Genomic DNA, 20,494 nt, shown 5'->3' with positions numbered 1-20,494 from the left:
GAACCACGGCCTCTCTTGGGTATCCAGCCCACGTCTATACCTGTTCATGCCCCTGCCCAGTGTGCCCCACCCTGGGGTGGCTTAATAGTCAGATTCATTCTCGTGACAATATTAGAAAAAGGCCCTGGAGTCAGTTAAGGCTCAAAGGACTCAGGTCCCTCTGTACTTGATAACAGGATGCTACCCCGTTTGGTGCAAGGGCCACATTAGGCCAGGACATGGGTGAAGGCTGGTCTGGGTGCCCACCCCCTCCTGTACCTGTTGGTGATGGTGACCAGCTGAGAGCCGTAGTCGGTGCACAGGCGCCGGGCCTCACTGTAAGTCACTTGGTCCTCTCCCAGCCAGTAGCAGGATGGGCTGTGCCACTTCCAACCCTGGCTCGAGAGTGGGCAAAAGAGGGGTGTCTGTGGGGAGGATGCTCCTCTGTCACCCATAAATCCTGGAGCAGGGGGATGCCATCAGTGTCATCACTGAATGTGTTACAGGCTTGGACACAGCATAGAAGGGACTTGTTTGACACCAGGGATGGCTCTTCCTATGCTGTGTTCTACACCTATCACTCCATACTCTTCCTCCCACCATTACTCACAACTGCCAGACCCGGGGTGGAAGCATGGCCTAGCAATGGCTGATCGGGGGCAGCCAGTGACCTGGCCCATGGCCTGGTGCAGAAAGATAAGTGGCCCATAACACTGCTCTCTTGAATATTTAAACCAAGAGAAGCAATGGGAACATTGCCAGTTGGCTGAGAAACCAAGCCAAAAAGCTGGGAGAGCTGCCAGGATGTGGAGGGGGCTGGGTAATCCTCAGGGGCCTGGAAAAGTGGAGAAGCTGGAAGAAGTGGAGGATGTGCCTGGCCTGAGGGTTGGGAGGGGAAACAGACCCTCAGCGAGGGGCAGCAAAGCTGTGGAAGAGAGACCACCACTCCCGAGCAGCTGGCTCTCCACTACCGGGCCCCGACATCCCCCAGACCCCTCTCCCCTTGGGCCACCCTGAGGGGCTCTGTGCTCCTGCGGTTCAGATGAGGAACTGAGACTCAGAGAAACTACGTGATTAGATTTTGTACACAGATGGTACAAGGTGGAGCCTGGACTTGACCCCACACCACAAAGGTTGTGCCTGTCCTCACCACAGCCCTCCTTCCCCTAAGATGACACCAGATGCCTGCCAGGGCCTTTCCCTCCAGCAGCCCTTGAAGTGGGAAGCCTTGGGGTGGGCTCGAGGTTGGGAGAAAGAGACACAGCCCCTTGGGCAGGAGCCAGGGCAGAAGAGAAGGAGGGGGTGTGGGGGGCAGTGTGTGTGCATGTGCATGTGTGCATGTGTGTGTGTGTGCACGCGCGCGTATGTGTGTGTCCCATATGCCCAGCAGGGCTGTGCTAAGACCCCTAGCTCTCCTGGGGTGTTAACTGTGGCTGCTCAAACCCCACACACATTCTAGGCCAACCCTGGTGCCACGGTTGTTAGTAGTAATTCCTGTCTACACCCTCCCCCCACCTCACCCAAGCCAGGACAGAGCCCCTGGGCCAGTCCCTGACCAAGCTGGTCCCCCAGACTCTTCAGCTGGGCCTGTCTGCTCACGCCCTCCATGACTGGAGGTCATGCTTTTTGGTGGTTCCCGTTCCTCCCCTGGGGGAGAGTTTGGGTGCAGGTGGGAGGGGTGTGGTAAGGGGACTTAATCCAAAGGAAAACAGAGTGAGGAGCCAGTTTGGCAGCAAGGGGCTGGTGGGAGGAGCGTGGTCTGGAAGATGGAGCTGTCAGGGGCCAAAACGCCACAAAGTGTCCTATATGAGCAACCTCCCCATATACATCCACACCATTCACACCACTGCTCGGCGGGGGGCTAGAGAGGGGGCGCCTGGAGGAGGGAGATGGGTTGACCCCCACTCTTGCCCTCTTTCATACACTTAGTCCCTCACTCACTTATTCTGCCATTCGGTCCTAATTCCTTCCCTCCCTGAACATCTTCTAGTAGCCCCCCCCTCCCCCCCCACGGGGCTAGGCGCATGAGGAGGGAGACACCAGAATGGCCTCCTTTCTCCGGAGACAGACGCGCACCCATGATGAAAGACGGCATGATCTGTGCCAGCCATGATAGAGGTGGGAAAGCAGGTCTGGAGGTGCAGAGGACACAGGCTCACACCAGCAGCCTCCATTCAAGTAAAGGCTGGCCAGACTCGGGGGCTGCCCATTGTCACCTCCTGTTCTCTGCTGCCTCTGGGAAGTGGCTTCCCCATGGAGAGGGGGCTCAGGGATGGGGATAGGGAGCTCTGCTTCCTCCCAACAGCCCCCCACCCCATGCAACATCACTCCTTCTGGAAAGGAGCTGTTTGGAGAGCGGAAAATAAAGGGTGTGCCATGGAAGGAAGAATGCAGCGGGAGCCTGCAGGATTTCCATCCGCCCCCTCCCCTGGGAGCCCCTCTGGCTGGCCCCACCCAGCACCCAGCTCCAGAAGCACCCTCACCTTTCGGCAGCCGTGGTCCTCCTCAGTGGCCCCCTGGTTCAGTTGGCCTGGCTTCTTGCAGATGGACGGCAAGGACTGGTTACAGGGACTGTCATTCCAGCGACCTTCCTGGGTATACAGGGTGAGGAGGAGTCTCAGGCCTCCTCCCCTAAATCTCCCAAACCTTTCCGCAAACCTGATTTCCAGACATGACCCTGCCTCGGCTTGCTGTGTGATTCTGAGCAAGAGGCTTGACCTCTCTGCGTTCCAGGCGATAAAATGGGGAGAGCAGTGTTAGTTCTATAAGTCGCGTGGGGCTGATGAGAGCACAGAGTTGATGTGCAAATAAATGCCTTAAAAACTTCAACAAGCACTGTCTAAAGGGAAAGAGGCACTCTTTTAGATTATTTATAGCACATTTCATAATCATCAAGGGCACACTGGCTGAGACTGTTGGTGTAACTGATGGCAGGACAGACAGATGACATTCCCACTTCAAGGCGTCCAGCCATTACCTGCAGATCCAGGCTGAGCACAGGCTGGTGCTCAGACCCGAATCACAGCTGACGGAGCTGAGGAGAAATTTAGTGGTCAGCCCCTCCCAATACCTTAGCCCTCTTCTGTCCACAGCTTCCCAGCCAGCAGTTTGTCTGCCTTTTAGCTCCATCCGAGGGTAGAGGTGTTTATCCCGGCCCCCAGGAGAATGCCTGACATGTAGTAGACACTCAACAAATAATTGTTTATAAATTTTAAAATAGCATCCCCTACTCTAGATGGCTCTGTCTCTATGGTCCCTGGCACTGTTTGTGGTATCTCATGGCACAGTATCCTCTCTGTCCCTGGAGTGGATAGTCTATCTCCATAGCTCTGTCCCTTTTTAAAAGGTCTCTTATCTCTGCCTGAAGCCTTGCATCAATTCCTCTATCTACCCACACTGCATCTGAGCCAATGACATGGCAAATACTCATCACCCCCTAATTTCTTGAGGAGACAGGACTCCACAGAGCAGCCCGACCAGTGCAGCAATGTCCACATAATGTGGGCTCTGATGCCACCTGCTGGCAGGGAGAAGCATCTGGCAGGAGACCAAGATGGCTCCAGGAAACGTCCTAAAGCTTTGGGAGAATTAACTTTTATCCTTCCAATGACCCTCTGAGGTTGGCGCCAGTACTGTTTCACTGACAGATGAGGAAACTGAGGCAGAGAGGTTAAGTAACTTGCCCAAGGTGATCCAGCAAGTTGGGGGAGGAGACGGGTGTCAAACACTGGCAATCTCTCCATGTGGAAGTGGTTGGTGGGGAAGTGGGGGGCTTCTGAGAGGCCATGGGGTGGAGTTACAGGCAGGCACCGATTACAGGACTGTGGTAGCACCAGGAGGCTGGGGTGTATTAGGGGCCTGTGATAGGGAGAGGGATTCTCACCGGCCCCCAGATCGTAACACAGTCCTCCAGGCTGTCCCGGAAGTTGTTGGGCTCAAAGGGGTGCCAATGGGTGAAGCTCACAAGGCTCCCGTCAGACCACTCAAAATTCATCTGCAGTTTCAAATCGTTGAGGCCAATCCACAGCTCCTCCACCTCTGGGGGGTGCCGTGGAAGAGAGGGGAGAGAAGACATGGAGAGGTCAGCCTTAGCCACCAGCAGGGGAGGAAGGGACAGTCCCTGAGTCTCCTGGGAAGGATGGCTGGGCATCGGGAGGCCCTGCCTTCCACCCCTGACTGGCAGTGGACAAGCAGCCCCTCACCTTGCTTGATCTGCTTGGTGATAAACTCCAGCTCGGCCATGCTGTGGATGCTGAGCAGGTCGGCCCCGCCCCGCAGACATGCCTTCTTGGACTCTTGCCAGCTGCGCTTCTCTGCCTGTAGTCGGTAGCAGTGGCCCTGGAAGGGCTGCCAGCTGGGCTCACACTCAACCTTCACATTGGCCCACACATCTGCAGAGACCCACGGGGTCGCTGCTCAGGCATCCTGGGCACCAACCCACTGGGCATTAACACAGGCAGGGCCCCAAAGTCACTTCCTCCCCAAACCTGTCCCACATTAGCCCTTCTCACCAAGACAGGTAAGGAAATGGAGCCCCACTGTGTTGGCAGCACGTAAAGTCCTTGCTCACTGGATGGCATCCCTTGGCTGGGATTTCTCCTCTTGCTACTTCCCCCACCCCCAGCTCCTCTCCCTGCACCCTGGGGCTGAGGAACTGTGTGGTCATGGGCCCTTCCTGGCCCCCAGTTCCGTGTATTTCAAGTTCACCCACTGGGGATCGTGGTCCAAGGGCAGCTGAGACAAACAAGCCCTCACCTGAGCCTTGGCAAGAGAAAATAAGATTTTACAAAACCACCCACAACGTCAGGCTTGGGCAGGATTCTGCCTGGCTGGGTGGGAAAGCATGTACCCACTCGAAGCATCACTCCAGACTGGGATTTTGGGATCCACTCCATTCTGGGAACCTCTCCAGGGTCCAGCTATACTGTTTCCTAGTGACCCAGCAAAGTAGGCAGGGATGAGAGCCAGAACGGGCTTGCTCCTGGGCTCTGGAACTGTCAATCATCTCTGTTGGCCACTGAGCTAAGATCTGAGGCTGCCGCCCTCCAAAAGAATAGGAGCTGAGTGGGTGTTCAGACCCCAGGGGGCTTGCTTTGGGCTGTGGGAGGAAGGGAACTCAGGAATCATGGACACTTTGGGGGCAAGATGGTGGCTGCCTTTGAAATGACATGGCTTCAGTGACGAGACGAGGAAGGCAGAAGAAACTGCCTAGAAAAATGCCTCATACAGAAAGATGTGGGTTGGGGTGAAAGAGAACCAAGGCTATGGACACATCTGCAGGTCCATGAGAGGACTCGCCACAGGGCCACATCGGGGAGACCCAGGAGAACTTGGTGAGGGTCTCGTCCCCAAGGAAGACCACAGATAGGCTAGACCTGCCCACACCAGGCCCTCCTTCCTTCAGAAAAGCAGCTTCTGAGAACACCTGGATTTGGTTCCTGCCCAGGCTCCCTCCAGTTAGAGGTGAGGTGACCTAGATGGGGTGGGGGGGGGGGAGCGCCAAGGCTTTAAGCCTTTGCTCCTGAACCCCTAGGACGTCAGGGGAGAAAACAGAAGCTGACGGCCCTGGCTCGGTCTTTGGCAACACTTTAATAGTCAGAAACAGAAGTTTTACTCTGTAAGCTCTTTACTTTCTGTGGATTTATGGATTTTTTTTCTGGTTTTGCTGCCTTTTACTTATAAAACTCCCCTCTTCACCATTCCCAGGGCTACTGGATTCCTACAGGGGCCCCTCCAGCCTAAACCAACAGACACCCTCGGCCACCTATGGAGATGCTTCTCTGGCCCAGGCCAAGTCACCAGCCTAACAGCAACCCTGCGAAGGGTGTGAGTTTATTCTCAGTTTGCACCTCAGAAACAGCTGCTTGCCCAAGGCCACACACCAGTGAGGGCAGAGCCCCCAGAGCAGTGTCCTGCCCTTTGCCACCCTCCCACCTCCTCCAGGGGCCCCTAGAGCTCTCTCTATGAATCATAGAAGTCAGCAAGACACTCCCAGCTTCCAAACCAGCAAAGGCTCCCCACAGCACACCTGGTTCCACCCAAACTTCACCCAGCAGCCAAGCGCCTTCAGGAACTGGCTGCACCCTGCCTTTCTGAACTGTTCTCTTCATCACGCTCGCTGTCAGTGCTTCTTAAACTCGACCTGCACGTGAATTGCAGGTACAGGATTGTGTGAAATGCAGGTCCTGATTCAATCAATCTGGGCTAGGGCCTGCGAGTCTACATTGAGGTCTTCCTCGCATCTCTTTATGCCACTTTAAACTTGACTCGACTTGAAATGTCACTTCCACGAAACCCTGTTTCACTCTCACAAGCCTAATCAATTCCTTCTCTAGGCATTTCTTCTCCTGTAACATTTACTACACATATTTTCATAACAGTGCGTGACTTGGGATTGTTGTGTATTGAGATGTCTGTCACCTCCAGCAGACTGTGACCCCCCACTAGGACAAGGTAAGTAACACCAGCATTTAACACAGTTCTCAACAAATCCCCCAATGAATTAATAGCACATTGCAAGTTGTTCAGACTTTAGCTGAGCCGTTAAATAAGAACAGGGAGGATCAACGTCACCTTGCGCTGTGAGGCTGCGCTGTGGCTGTGACACTAAGCCCCTCCCTTACACCCACCCCCCTGCGCTGGGACCTCCGCTCACCAGGAGACGGGGGCTCGGCCGTGGCATTGGGCTTCTTCTTGCACACATAGGGCAGCGCGATGCTGCAGTCACGGTTCTGCCAGCCGCCGGAGGACTCCGTGCGGATCACTCCACAATTCTCCTCGCTCGGGTTATCTGGCTGATCTGTGGGGAAGGCAGGGCACCAGCACCCCAGGAGCGAGACTCACACCCTGGCCCCGGAGCCTTCCTCCGAAACCCCTGCTCCCTGAGAAGCCTGGGCCAGAAGGAGATGCCCAGCGCTCCGCTCAGCCTTCCGGCACTGGCCACACCAGGGCCTCACTGCTTTCCCTCCGGGGTCGACATGTCCCGAGCCCTCTACTCAGCAACAGGTACCAGCCCCACTCCGCCTGCCCAGCCAGGCTGCTGTGGCACTGGGTGCACTGGTGCACGGGGCTGCGGCTGAAATCCAGTCTACTGCCCGTGCCCTGTGCCCTGAGCATTCGTTTATAATTCACAGAGGCACAGCACGGGCTAGTGGGGCCAGTCCAGAAGGTGGGGGGATCCACCCCTACCCGGCATCCCTGCTTGCCTGGAATAGGGTACGAGGAATAAATAGGAGGCTGAGTGCCTGTGGTGTCCCCAGGCCACCCTGCACCCCAAACCCCACGCCTCACCACTCTCCCAGTTGAGGTACTTGAGGGGCGAGTTGTCCGACCACTGCCAGCCTCCACTGGTGTCCAGGTCATTCAGGCCAATCCACAGTGTGGAGCTATAGCCAGTGAGAAGCCCTGACAGCAAGATGGTGACAGTGAGAAGCGGGGGGCCCATCCTCGGCCCTCCCACTCTTTGCCCCCACCAACACCATCCTTACCCCCCACAAGCAGAAAGGGCTCAGGGTCCTCCCAAGGTGGGAGCAGGTCTCAGGCTCCTGGCACCCTGCCCTGTCCCCGGCTGGGTCAGACCCCCGCCAGCCAGCCCCACCCAGGGCCTGTCTGTCATCTCACCGTTGATGTAGGTCTGCTCATGGATCTCGGTGATGCTCAGCAGATCCGCCCCCTGCTGCTCACAACTGGCCCAGGCCTCCCTCCACGACAGCGTGGACTGGAAGTTAAACTGGTAGCAGCTGTCGGTCAGCTGGTCCTTGTCCCAGAACGTCTCACAGTCGTTACCTGCCACCATGACAGCCGGACGTGGGTCCGTCCCGGGTCCTGTCCTTCAGGGCCCACACAGGGGTCCCTCACGGAGTGCAGAGACCCCACCCAGGCTGTTCCGTGCTGGGAGGGAGGGGCCACTTCTCCCCGGTCCCAGAAGTTCTGCCACCCACACCCTCTGGCCAGCCTCCCGCCAGGAGCCCCCGGCTCTCACTCTTGATGGGGCAGAAGCCCCAGCGCTCGTCCTTGCCGTAGTCCTGGGTGGTGGCACACCACAGGTGTCCGTCCTCACGGCCTGTGCTGGTGCAGCCATGGAACCACTGGTTGTCATACTTGAAGGGGATGGTGCATGGTTTCCCATGGGAGTTCCCCTGGATGGTGTAGACCTCTGCAAGGAGGAGAGCCAGGCCTTGGCATCTGGACGCCAGAGGCTGCCCACCCCTATAACCCAGGGAGCCAGGGGTTGGCAGGGGTCAGCAGACGGAGAAGGAGGCAGTGGTGCCAGACTGTGGCTTTACGTCCCCCTCCGTCATCAGATCAGCCCAAGAGCCTGGGAAAGTTTCTGCTGCTCATCCCAATGGCTGGGAAGGGGACCCTAATGCCCCAACGCCTGTCCAAACTCCAGCTGGGGGAGGGGGCCTCCACGTCACCCATAGAGATCTGAGCCTGAAGGAATCCCGCTCAGCTCCCCAGCCTGTGAGCCCCTCCTCCCCAGGTTCCATCCTGGAACTTAGGGCGGCTTCCAGGAAAAGGACCCCAGGATGGAGCTGCCCACCACAAAAGGCCCCTTGCTGGGTGACCCTGGTCTCTAGTCACGTCTGCAAAACGGGGATCAAGGCACCTCTGGGGCTTACCCTGGGGTCTCCCTGGAGAGTGGGCCTGGGGAAGGGAACTTTCATTTAATTTTGTATTACGCACTTTTGTACTGTTTGAGGTCTTTACAAGTCTGTATTTTGTTATTTTTTAATAGGTAAATTAAATGCTTTGAAGTTAATTTTCTTATTCAAAAATGCTTCCTATTACAATTAAAGATGTGACTGCCAAAGGTCTGCAGAGGCCAAAGGCATTGTCACCCCAGAGTCTGTCCCTTTGTGGCTCCCTGACCATACAAGCAGCCTCCCCTCCCCTGCAAGCAGCCTCTCACCATAGTAGGGCCGAGCACATAGATCCTCGTCACTGCCATAGATTCGCCACTGGCCACTGCGGGTCTGGTCGCCGCGCTCAGGTGTGCCAGCCTTGGTCGTGTTGCCAGCACGGCCCCCCAGGAGCAGGGAGAGCTGGTCACCCAATGTGCGACAGTGCCAGCGAAGATTCAGTGCCTCCCGATCACATTCGTACATGCCCAGGGAGGCAGTGCTGTTGGTGCCCGGCCAGCCTGTGCCCAGGCACTGCATGGTGCCCAGGTTGAAGAGCCGGTTCCGAGAGACCCACTTCCAGCGCTGGGCAGGAAGACTGGCATTGCAGCCTGGGGAGACTCTGACTTGTCCACCCTGGGCCTCCAGGCAGCCCTGCAGTCCATGGCTGAAGATGAGGAAGACGTTGGGTTCTAGAAGGGAAGGCAAGGCATGAAGACACCACAGGGGCTCTCCTGGCTGGCCCTTGATGGCCAGTGCCACCTACAGACATTAACCGTGAGCCCAGGGCTGGTTGTGAGCTTTCTCTCATATGTCAAATTACTCAGTCCTCACTACTAATCCCTTTGGGAGGGTGGTGAGAAGCACTGCTACGCCCGTGTCCAGCTGAGGAAAAGTCTGCATGCAGCCTCTGGGCTAGCTCCATGCCACCTGGGGGCAGGACTCAGCCCTGTCCCATCCCAAAAGCAAACCCAATTCTATATGGCAAGTTGACTACTGTAAACTTTTCTGAAGATCTTAATGGGAGCAGTGGAGACGTTTACATCACACACCACATTGCATCACACACCACATAACTCTGTTATATAGCGTGGTTTTCCACCAAACGTCTTCTCCAGCCTGGAGTCATTTTGTCTCACTCTTCCCCCCTGCCCTTCAGCCAGTGGCTCCATCCTTTCCCCCCATCTAGAATCTTCTCAAACCACTCACCACCACGCATACCCAGCCATTCATGCCCTCCATAATCATTTCAGTCCTATTTTTTAGGCAGCATTTAGCTCTCTGGCTTCCCAAATCCTGCATCTTCTTGCCCATCACCTCTCCGAGCACCCACTTTACAGATCAAGACTTAAAATTATAGAAAGCAGATTAGCAGTTGCCTGGGGCTGCACTGAGGTGATAGGTATGGGGAGCGATTGCTAAAAGGTACAGGGTTTATTTTGGGGTGATGACAATGTTCTCAAATTATCTTGTGAGACAGTTGCACAACTCTGTGAAAACAGTAAAAATCCAATTAATTGCACATTTTAAATGGGTGAGTTTTACAATATGTGAGTTATCTCAAAGCTGTTATATCTTAAAGTTGCTATTATATTTTAAAGGAGAGAGAGGGAGAATGAGAGGGAGAGAGAGAGAGAGAGAGAGAGAGAGAGAGAGAGAGAGAGAGAGAGAGAGAGAGAGAGAGAGACTTGAGATGAGTTTGGAGACATAAAGTGACCTACTCACAGTATCACAGAGCCAGTAAGCAAACCCAGTCTCTCTGACGTTCACATTTCACCCACCCCCTTCGTGTTCCTCGATTTAGTACGCAACATACACACGGACACATCCCAGTCTCCAAAGAACTTTTGCATCCATTAGCCACTAGCTCCACAGGATTAATTTTCATGCCTTGAAAGCATGAATCTAACTGCTTGGGTTCAAATCTCAACTCTGCCACTTAACGTGTCACTTCGGCAAGTTGCTTAACCTCTTTCTGAGTTGGTTTCCTCATCATAAGACTGTTGTAAAGGTTAAATGAGATAATACATGTAAAATGTTTGGAACAGGGTCTGGTACATAGTAAGAGCACTATATATGTTTAGTAGTAGTAGTAGTAGTAGTAGTATTGTTATTATTATTATTCTGTTACAGGTAAAGAAATTGACTAAGGCAAAAATATTGGACCAGAATCACAGGCTGGTGACCGATGGAGCTGAAATTTGATCCCAGTCTTCTGAGTCCAAACCTCAAGCTCTTTCTGTTCTGCCATGCTGGCCTTATCATCCCTCGATAGGTCGTTCTCCATGGCCAGCCAGAATGATCTCTTTTAAAGATGTAAATACATTCTAAAATACTTTTAAAAATCATATTGGAGTGTTGAAGGTCATATAGAAACAATGATGGGTTCTGTGGGTGAAAAGGAGGCACTGTATAAATTTAATTGAAAGTAACCTCACAGGGTGATCTGATCATAAATTCCTAACTGGGCAGGTCATGGTGGGTAGTCCCACCTCAGGCGTATAACTTCTTTAGTAAAAGGCTTATCTTTGCCCCAGGCAAGCCCTGTCCATGGTTTCTGTGCATCTAGATTAATATACTTTTGAAATGCCTCTTTTCAGACCACTCCTCCTAAAGCCTGACCACTCTCGGGAGAGCACAGTCTTGTTAATTATCCTGTAATCCAACCCCTGCCCTCATGTAATCTTCCTTACCTTCCAAAGTATAAAAGAAATTGCAAAACTATCATTCTCTGGAGCATCTGAGATCTTGCTTCTGGGCACTGTCCTCAGTTTGGCTCAAATAAATTCTTATAAAAATTCTCTATAGGTTTGGACGTTCTGAAGTTGATAACTCAATGACATAATTTTTTTCATGGCAAGAAAAATGCCATAAATGAAATCAAAATTGAAATGATAAAAAGATATGTAACTTATCAGAGGCAAATAGTTAAGTCCCTAATATAAAAAGAATGTCTACAAAAAAAATGTTTTAAGCAAAATAGCAACAATGCCATAGAAAATGAGCAAAAGATATGTATAACAGCTAAAAAAATGAATGGGCTTTTAAATATTTGAAATGAAAACCTGACTCCAGTAAAAGAAAAAACAACCTAAATTGGGTAAATCTCTGTCCTGCTAAGTCCTTCAAAGGCAATCAGCACTCTTCAGATAAAATTCAAAGTCTACTACGAGCCTCAAGATGCTACATGATCTGGTCCTGCCTACCCGTCTGATATCAGGTCACATTACTCCCCCTTACTCAGGTCACACTGACCTCCTCACCCTTCACTGAACAGGCCTGACTCTTTCCTGCCTCAGAAACTTGGCACTGTTTCCTCTGCTTGGCTTTTCACATTTCAAACAAAGCCACATCTTTAGAGAGGCCCCCCGTGACCTCCTATTCTAAAGTCACCACACAGTTACTCTCTAGCATATCACTTGACTGTAGTTCTCTTCACAACATTTATTATTCGTTGATATTTTGTTCAACATCTGGGTTATCTGTGAGTCTGCATCTAGTAACTATTTTTTCTCTTGATCATGGGTCACTTTTTCCTGCTGCCTGCATGTCTAGTAATTTTTATTACATACTGGACATTGTAGATAATGTCATAAGGAGTCTGGATTTTTTTTTTTTTAATTGTATACTATTGTATATGGGACGTTGTAGATGGCATGTTACAGGGAGTCTGGATTTATCTTCCTAAAAAGAATGCTGAGTTTTGTTCTGGCAGGCAGTTAAATTACTGGTGGATCACCTTGATCCTGTAGAGGCTTGGTTTTAGGCTTTGCTAGGGTGGGGTTGTTTGGGTTTTGCCTTTAGTCTTAGGGTGTGGTCCTTAGCCTTGGCTTTAATCATATGGTGAGGCCCTTCTGGAGTTTCAGAGGAAAACCTTAGGCAATTACCAAGCCCCTCTAAATTGGTAGAATTTGAATTCCAAACTGTTTCCTTGGCACTGGGAACAATGGAAACCTCTGCCTCCCAGCTGCTGTTTCTTCCTGGGTTCCTTAAAGCCTCACAGTTTAAACTGCCCATGCACAGTTCAGCAGTCACCAAGGATTTGAGAATCTGTAGGGGACATCTCTATGGCTCCTTCCTTTCCAGAATTTTCCTTCTTGATTTTTAGTTTTTATGGTAGCCCCAAACTCTAACCAGTAAAACTGCCACTTTGCGTTTTAGCTCCCCTGTGTACAAAAAAGGGGAAGTTACTTCTACAGAAAGTAACTTCACATGGAGATCTGATTATAAATTCCTGAATGGGCAGGTCACAGTGGGTAGTCACACCACAGGCAGATAACTTTAGTAAAAGGCTTATCTTTGCTTCAAGCAGCCCTGTCCATTGTTTCTGTGCATCTAGGTTAACACACCTTTGAAATGCCTCTTTTCAGACCACCCTCAAGAGAGCTCATCATCTTGTTAACTATCCTGTAATTCAATTCCCACCTTCATGTAATCTTCCTTACATTCCCCCCTTAATTCCAAATGCATAAAAGCAGCAGCAAACTGTCATTTCTTGGAAGCATTTTTCTTAGTCTGTAGAGATCTTGTTTCCAGGTGTATCCTCTGTTTGGCTCAAACAATTTTTCATTAAGAATCTCCACCAGTTTGGATGTTCTTACGTTGACACGTCATACGGGGCAGTACTCTTGCGGGGGGGGGGGGGGGGGGGAAGGGGGAAGAACCTGCTTAAATGAGCCACTCACCTCATCTGCTTCTTTTCTTTCAAAGACTGTTTCCTCCCCAGCATCTACCTGTTTTTGATTGCTCTCAAACCACCGTATTTTATATTTTATCCTTAGTCTATAAGCACTCTTGGCTAGAGAGTTAGGCTGTGTCGACATAAGAAACGTCCAAACCTATAGAGAATTTTCATGAGTTTATTTGAGTCAAACTGATGACAATTACCGGAAAGCAAAATTTCAACAGATTGAGAAAGGCTCCAGAGAATGGCAGTTTTGCAGTTTATTTTATACATTAGAATCAAAGGAGGAGACTAAGGAGGGTTACATGCAATCCACTGGTGATAGATTAGGGAGGCGGGAGAAAACAAAGCGGGGAAATCTCTGGGATTGGATAAAAAGTAAAATGGAGAGACACACATTTCTTTTACATTGGTGGGTACAGGACAGTTAATGATGAACATTTACAGCACAGAGAGATAGTATGAGGAACACAGTGATAATGAGGGGTTTGTGGTCTTGGGCTCTGGCAGTGGTGCCTTGGAGGGGATCTGTAAATGACCACTCTGACGGTTCAAAGGTATGTTATCTTACAAGAACAAAGACAATAAACAGACTCACTTAAGGTAAAGATTGACCTTTGGCAAGGAAGCTACAGGCCTAGGACATCTCCTTTTAGTCAGGAGTTATGTTCAGACCATCCTATGTGGTCTCAGACTTTCAGTCTCTTCGTTTGTAGGCCCCACCATGCTGGCCCCCCTTGAGCTTGTCAGGTTTAATATGTGGCCTCTTTTTTGTCCACAACTGATACAAGCCATCCTGCCATTTCCAGAACTAGACCTCATTATCTGACACATTTTTATTTTCTGTCTCCCATCTTGTTCAAACTTCTGAGGACTATCTCTGTTTTCACCATCATATCCCCAGTACCCGTAATTCTGCCTGACACACGGTGGTGCTTAATAAATACTGAATGAACAAATGAATGAACCTCATGCCAGACTGGTTTTCTCTCTTTGTCCCAGCTGCCCGATTTTCCTAAAACAGAATGTCCACAGCTCCTGTCACCGAGTGTTCAACACACCCCGATGGGCAGGCTGGTAGAGCTGGGACACTGGTCATTTTAGTCTTTCACAGCACCAAAACACAGGTAAATTCCTGAAGGACCTCCAGGGTGACTGCCACAGCTAATCCTTCCCCCTTGAAGCCACCCTCCAAGAATAAACTGGCCCCAGGACTTGATCCAGACCTGCCTGAGCCTCCTCTAGGGACTGGGTATTTGATTCTCAGAAACTCCATTTCAGCAACGAGTCAGTGGTAACAGAAAGTGGCCCTTGACAGGGGACAGAGAAAGGGCCTGGGACCAGAAAAGGGAGGAAATCGTGCTTGCTTTTATAGATGCTTCTCAGAGATGGGACTGGACAGTGCAGCCCAAACCATCACAGGAGCCCACAGCAGCCCAGGGGGACAGTATCTTCCTCTCTTCAATCAGAAAACCCACACGTGGGCTGAAGCAATTCTGGCCAGCCTGTACAGTCGTAACACATGACAAATGACGGGTTTGAAAGGGATCCATGTCCATCGGGAGAGGCCATCCCAGGATCAGGCCACCTTCCCCTCACTCAACAGATGAGGAAACTTAGGCCCAGAGAGGGAAAGAGATGCCCAACCACAGTACCTCAGTTTCCTCCTGTCACATGAATCATGGCTGCAAGTCCCCTCCTTCTTCTGACGTTCTGGGTTCAAACCCACATATCTTCTTGGAGTGCCTGCTATGTGTGTAGCATGTCCCAGGCAACGCTGGGGCCACAAGGAAACACACAGCACTGCCCTAGTTAGAGAACAGTGGGTTTAGACACAGCAGGACACGAGGGAAACAAGCCCTTTAAAATCCAGGTGTCTAGGGGAGTAGGAGGGGGCTGCGCCTTCCAAGGGCATGGAGATTCCCTGAAGACACAGAGGACCTGGAAGAGGCAGAGGGTGAAGAATGCAGGTCACGGAACTACCTTGGCAGCAATGAGAAAAGGATGAGGCATTTCGGAGCCGAGAAGAGGCCTGCAGGAGAGGTACAAAGTGAAGGGGAGACAGGGGAATTCTTGGAGGTGGATCCCCAGGTCTCTGCCAAGCTGGGGGCTAAGGGGCTTTTGGGAGAGCACTTTGTACCCAAAGTCAAGGGGTGGGCCTGGGCCCTCACAGAAAGGAGGTTCTTTCTCCAGGGCCCAATGGAGGAAGAGAGCAAGCCCAGCCTTGGCTGAGCTGGATCTGCTAAGGGAAGAGGGAAGGGAATGGAGGCATTTGGAGAACTGTGTTCGTTGTATCCATGCTCTCAGCAAGCTCACAGAGTAGCTGAGGGAGCTCAAAGGAAGGGCCTTATGCCCCTCCCCCATCCTGAGAAGGCTCCTTCCAGCCTTACCCACTCCTCTAGCCTCACTCCACACACCTGGGAGCATCAGGTATCAGTACCGGGAGGGAAAATGCCCCTCACTAGGATCTTGGCATGGTCCTCACCAAGGACAAAGATGGCCTCTTGTATTGTGTTGGCAACCACACCACACCTAGCACAGTGCTGTACGCTAAGTTGTGGCTCCCTATGTACTTGTTCAGTGAGTGAATAAATGAATGAAGCCACACAGGGAACCGTGCACTGAGCACCAACTGGATGTCATCCAATCATTCATTCAACAAATCTTTGTTGAGAATTTCATAGGTTATCAGGCAGGGTCCCAGGCTCCAACGGTATAGTGGTGAATAGAGACATAATCCAGCTCCTATTGTCACATGGTCTGGGAGGCACTGGACAATATGGAGACGACAGAATCCTTGACCTCACTGACTGCCCACAGTCTCTGGCCTTTGTCTGTCCAGCAAACTTCTCATCCCCTTCTTATTAATATTTATAAAGAAATTCTCTGCACCTCTGGCTATATGAGTGGGCACAAGGCTCACTCTTGGCCAATCAGTGTCCATCCCCCTGGCCACAGTGACTGTGCACATAACTCACACGAGGCCGATCAGCTCTCCCCTGGAATACATGAAGTTGTCTCTCTCTGTTGAGATGGCTAAACTGGGGCTGCCAGTAGCCATATTTCCTACCAGGAGAAGACCTTTCTGCTACAGGCAAGAATGGGGATAATATAGAAAGAGACGCAGAGCTGAGAGACGGAGGGAGAGGAAGGGAGTCCTAGACATGTTCAACGTCCAGTCCCGGTCCCCGAGTTCCTGAGGCCCTTCCTCCATTTTGTGAATCACTCAGGGTCATTTGCAGCCACGTTCCTTTTGCTGAGCTTGTTTGCATTGGGTTTCTGACCTTGTAACCAGAAGAATCCTGATAAACACAAATCCTGTCTTGGAGCCAGACCCTTCTCTGTCTGGAACACTGGCCGTTTCTCCTTATTCCCCTGGAGGCTAGTGTTCCAGGATTCCCTCTGACTGTCTGATCAGTACTGAGCTTCTTGGGCTGCTACAGGCTCTGGGCCATGTTGGAGGAAGTGCTCCCGGGCTGGACCCCACCCTATTCTCCTAATCACCCTGCTGCCTGCTCCCCCGGAGGCTTTCTCACTCATGCAGAGGACATGCATTTATGAAGTACTGTACTAGGTACTACAGGGAAATTAGACAATATGGCCTCTGCCCTTGGGACGTTTACAATGCAGCTAGAGAGGCAGAGAACTCAAGAAGCCATCCATGAAAAAATTACAAGCAACACATCAACAAGTGTACAAAAGAGTCAAGTCTAACTTATACTGACTGCATGGTTGGGGGTGAAGCTATTGGATAGAAATGGATTTTCCAGATAACTGAAATGTGACAGGAATCTTTGCGATGTGTAGTCCACAATTCCTTGCTTTTCAGACCACCAGGTCATCATCCTGGAAATTTATTCCTATGCTCAGAGGTAACTGGGTTTTAAAGCTCCTTGCTCTACACTGAGTCAGTAACCCGTCTCCTCCCTGTCCTGTTGACGGTCACTGTGGCCTCCTTCCCCATCTGCTACGGTGCACGCACTGCTTTGGTGGAGTCCTGAGGCTGAATGCAAAGGCTCAAGACTCATTGCCTCTCAGGAGCAAAGCTCTCAGCTGTCCCTGAAGCTTCCCGGACTCAGCCCAGCAGTGGAGGCAGCCAGAGGTCTGACCTCAAATAAGACAGCTGCTCTCCATTACAAGTTAAAGACATCATGCTGAAGACAGTGCAGAGGAAGTTAATTCTAGCACAGTGCCTGGCACGCAGCAGACTCTCAACAAGTATCTGCTGAATGAGAAGCATGTCAAACAAAACCCTGAAAGGCGTGAGCAGAGACAAGGACAAGATGGGTGTTCCAAGTTAGGGGAATGGCAGGAGCAAAGGCTAGAGACCCAGCAACCAGCCTGGCTCAGCTCCTAGAGAGCTGGAGACTAGGGCCAGCTAGCGAGTCCCGGGGGGTTGACTAGATTTGGTCCCCGAGGGTAGGGCAGGGTGGCCTCTAGATGCCGAGCCTCCCTGAAGTTGGCCCCCCTCCCCAGACGCAGTCCCTCTTCCCCAGACCACGCAGAGGCAAGAGGTCATCCCAGGGAGTCAGGGGCCGCCCACAAGGCCACCAGCCAAGAGGAGCAGCTGTTTTCAATGAGCAGCTTGGCCCTGAGGCCAGGCCTGGAAATGTCCCTGAGTCAGCAGAAGCAGCCAGTCCCGCCCTGCTGAGGGGCTAACCCTGGGGACCTGGCACCCCACCCTGCACCACCTCTGCTAGAGGCTATGTACCATATCCATGCAAGTACACTGGACCTGAATAGTGTGGGGACAGCAGGGGAGTCACATGACATTGAGGCCCAATACCATGTCCAGCTGTGAAATATCCCCACCAAAATCCTGGGCTACTGTGAGCTTTCCTCTACCCTCCAGCCTCCAGGCCTTTCATACTCTCCTCCCGCCTCCTCAACAGCCCCTCCATTCCAGCCAGGACAAACTGCTAGCCCTCCATTGCTTACAGTGCCTAAACCGAACACACGGCCTCATTGGTCTTGCTGTCACATGCATGTGTGTATGTGTGTGTGTGTGTGTGTGTGTGTGTGTGTGTGTGGTCTCTCTCTCTCTCTCTCTCCAATCCTTGTAAGCTTCCTTTATTATTCATTCCTAGAGAAGTTTCCCCCCACCCCCACTCTGGTTCAAGCCGTTGTTTCTCAGTCTAGTTGTGTAGGACACAGCTCCCTGGCCCATGCTGGTATTATGAGCCTTGTGCTCCCCCCAGCTGAGGCAGTCGTGTCTGACAGCTGCTCACAGCAGCTCATGGCAGCTCTTGCTGACTGCCGGCCGCTCACAATGGTTGCCGGCCACTCATGCTGGCTGCTAGCTACTCACATTGGCCACTGGCCGATCATGGCAGCACACGGTAGCCCACGGCACATGGCAGCCCATGGCCACTCACGCTGGCTGCCAGCCACTCAAGCTGGCTGCCGGCCACGCACATTGGCCACCGGCTGCTCATGGTGGCACACGGTAGCCCACCACAGCACAGCAGCCGGTGGCAGCACACAGCAGCTCAGGCTGACCTCTGGCTGCTCACAGCTGCCAAGCTCCAGGGAGAGCTGTTGTTCACAATCTTAGCTGTAGAGGGCGCAGCTCACTGGCCCATGTGGGAATAGAACCCAGACCTCAGGCATTAGGAACAGAGCACTGCAACCGCCTGAGCCCACCTGGCCAGCCCCAGAGATGTTTAAATGTACGTTTTGCAAATGTGATATGCTGTATTCTAGGAAGATATTAAGGCAAACTCTGTCAAGGAATGGGTTAAGGATGGGCTTTCACCTCCATCTAATAACTGCATGAGAAGGGGGATGTGATGGGGTGGTGGGGAGTGGGAATGCGTGTAATTTCGGAAAGGTAACTTTCACCCTCCTCACAGCTCTGCCTGGTTCCCCGGGTGCCCCAGTTAGTGTCTGCTGAGTGTGGCCGGCCTCTGGCGCTCTCTGGAACACAAATGCTCACCTGCCCTGACCTTCTCTAGAGATTTAACGGTGTTTGATCTCATCCCCTGCTGGTTTTTAAAATCTTCTCAGATAAAAACATGTGTCTTCTCGGTATGTCCTGTCCCAGGCCCCATCTTGCTGGATGAAGGCGGGAAGCCGCCGAGCCCCGACAGAGAGGATCTCGCTTCTAACCTCTGACTGGACCCTGCACCGTCCGCTCCCGGCAGTCCCGCGGCCTCGCTCCCCTGCCCTTTCCCCACGTCTCTTCCTCATTTGCGCATCCCAGGGACAGGCATACCTTGACACCTGCCTACCTCATCCCGTCCCCAGGACGTGAGGCGCTGGAACCCGCCTGTCCTCGGAGCTCTGAGTCCTCACCCGCAGCTGCGCTTTCTGCGCAGTGCAGCCCCTCCTAGTCCATGCGCCCTCCCTGCGCGAAGTGCCACCCCTCCCCTGCGGCGCGCCCTCCCTCCACCGCGCCGGCTCTCGCAGCACACCTCGCCCCTGCCACGCGCCCCTTCCCAGTGCGTCCCCCTTCCTCGGTCATGCGCCGCCCCTCGCTATGTGCCGCCCCCCAACCCTGCCGAGCACCCTCCGCGACGTGCCACCCCCAACTCCCCGCTCCCGCTCTCCTCAGAGCCCCGCGGCATTTCGGCGCGAAGCCTCCCCCGGGGTCCCGAGGTCCGCTCGGCTCCCCAGCCCAGCTCTGCAAACGCCGGGTCTGCGCGGCCCCCGGCGCCGTCTGCTAGCCCGCAGCCAAAATAAACAGCCCAAAGCCACTTCCTTCCCCGGGGGGGCAACTTTCACAGCGACGGCCGGCTCCGGTCGCGGCAGGAAGTGGCTTTCTGAGCCAGCACAACCCAACCTCACTGACCCGACCGCGAAGGGCAGGACCCAGGAATCCGGTCTGTAGCTGGGCTGAGCTCTGCAGTTGCCACTGGCAGGGAGCGCGCGTGGGTGGAGGTACGTCCACGCCCAGGCGCAGAAATCACCTGCAGCTGGCAGTGACCACATCACCCACTAGGCCCACCTACTCGTTAAAGCCGATCCTGAAGGCCTCTGCTGAGCCACCCTTGTTTTATTTATCTGTGGGAGGGAGAGTCAGGAGCAGATTATTTCATAAAATAACAGACAGGAGAGTCCTCTGGGGCCCCTGCCATAGTACCAGATTAGGTGGTCCATACCTGGTTTATTGAGGATGAATAAATGAACGAGTGAGAGCATTTATTGGAGACACCCAGGCAAATTTAGAGAGAGTTTTTTTTGTTTTTGTTTTTGTTTTAATTTAGTTTTG

General features: G+C 52.6%; 1 protein-coding gene across 5 annotated transcripts in view; it reads right to left on the bottom strand.

The window, feature by feature from the left end:
• MRC2 (mannose receptor C-type 2) overlaps positions 1-20,494 on the bottom strand; it is a 51,261-nt gene that overhangs the window by 12,847 nt on the left and 17,920 nt on the right. For all 5 annotated transcript variants that reach the window (XM_019733029.3, XM_019733026.3, XM_019733027.3 and 2 more), the window contains exons 2-10: positions 8,891-9,292; positions 7,961-8,134; positions 7,600-7,764; positions 7,270-7,383; positions 6,635-6,778; positions 4,182-4,370; positions 3,863-4,017; positions 2,463-2,570; positions 259-374 (exon numbers count right to left, since the gene is read on the bottom strand). In XM_019733029.3, coding sequence (XP_019588588.2) covers positions 259-374; positions 2,463-2,570; positions 3,863-4,017; positions 4,182-4,370; positions 6,635-6,778; positions 7,270-7,383; positions 7,600-7,764; positions 7,961-8,134; positions 8,891-9,292 — 1,567 coding nt within the window. The remainder of the gene's footprint in view (positions 1-258; positions 375-2,462; positions 2,571-3,862; positions 4,018-4,181; positions 4,371-6,634; positions 6,779-7,269; positions 7,384-7,599; positions 7,765-7,960; positions 8,135-8,890; positions 9,293-20,494) is intronic.

This window comes from Rhinolophus sinicus, chromosome 12 (genome assembly GCF_057876585.1).
Source record: "Rhinolophus sinicus isolate RSI-liver-muscle chromosome 12, RSI-T2T, whole genome shotgun sequence".
In the NCBI taxonomy this organism is placed as follows: Eukaryota; Metazoa; Chordata; class Mammalia; order Chiroptera; family Rhinolophidae; genus Rhinolophus; species Rhinolophus sinicus.
The sequence above is the reverse complement of the archived record's forward strand: the minus strand, read 5'-3'. Positions and strand labels throughout refer to the sequence as shown.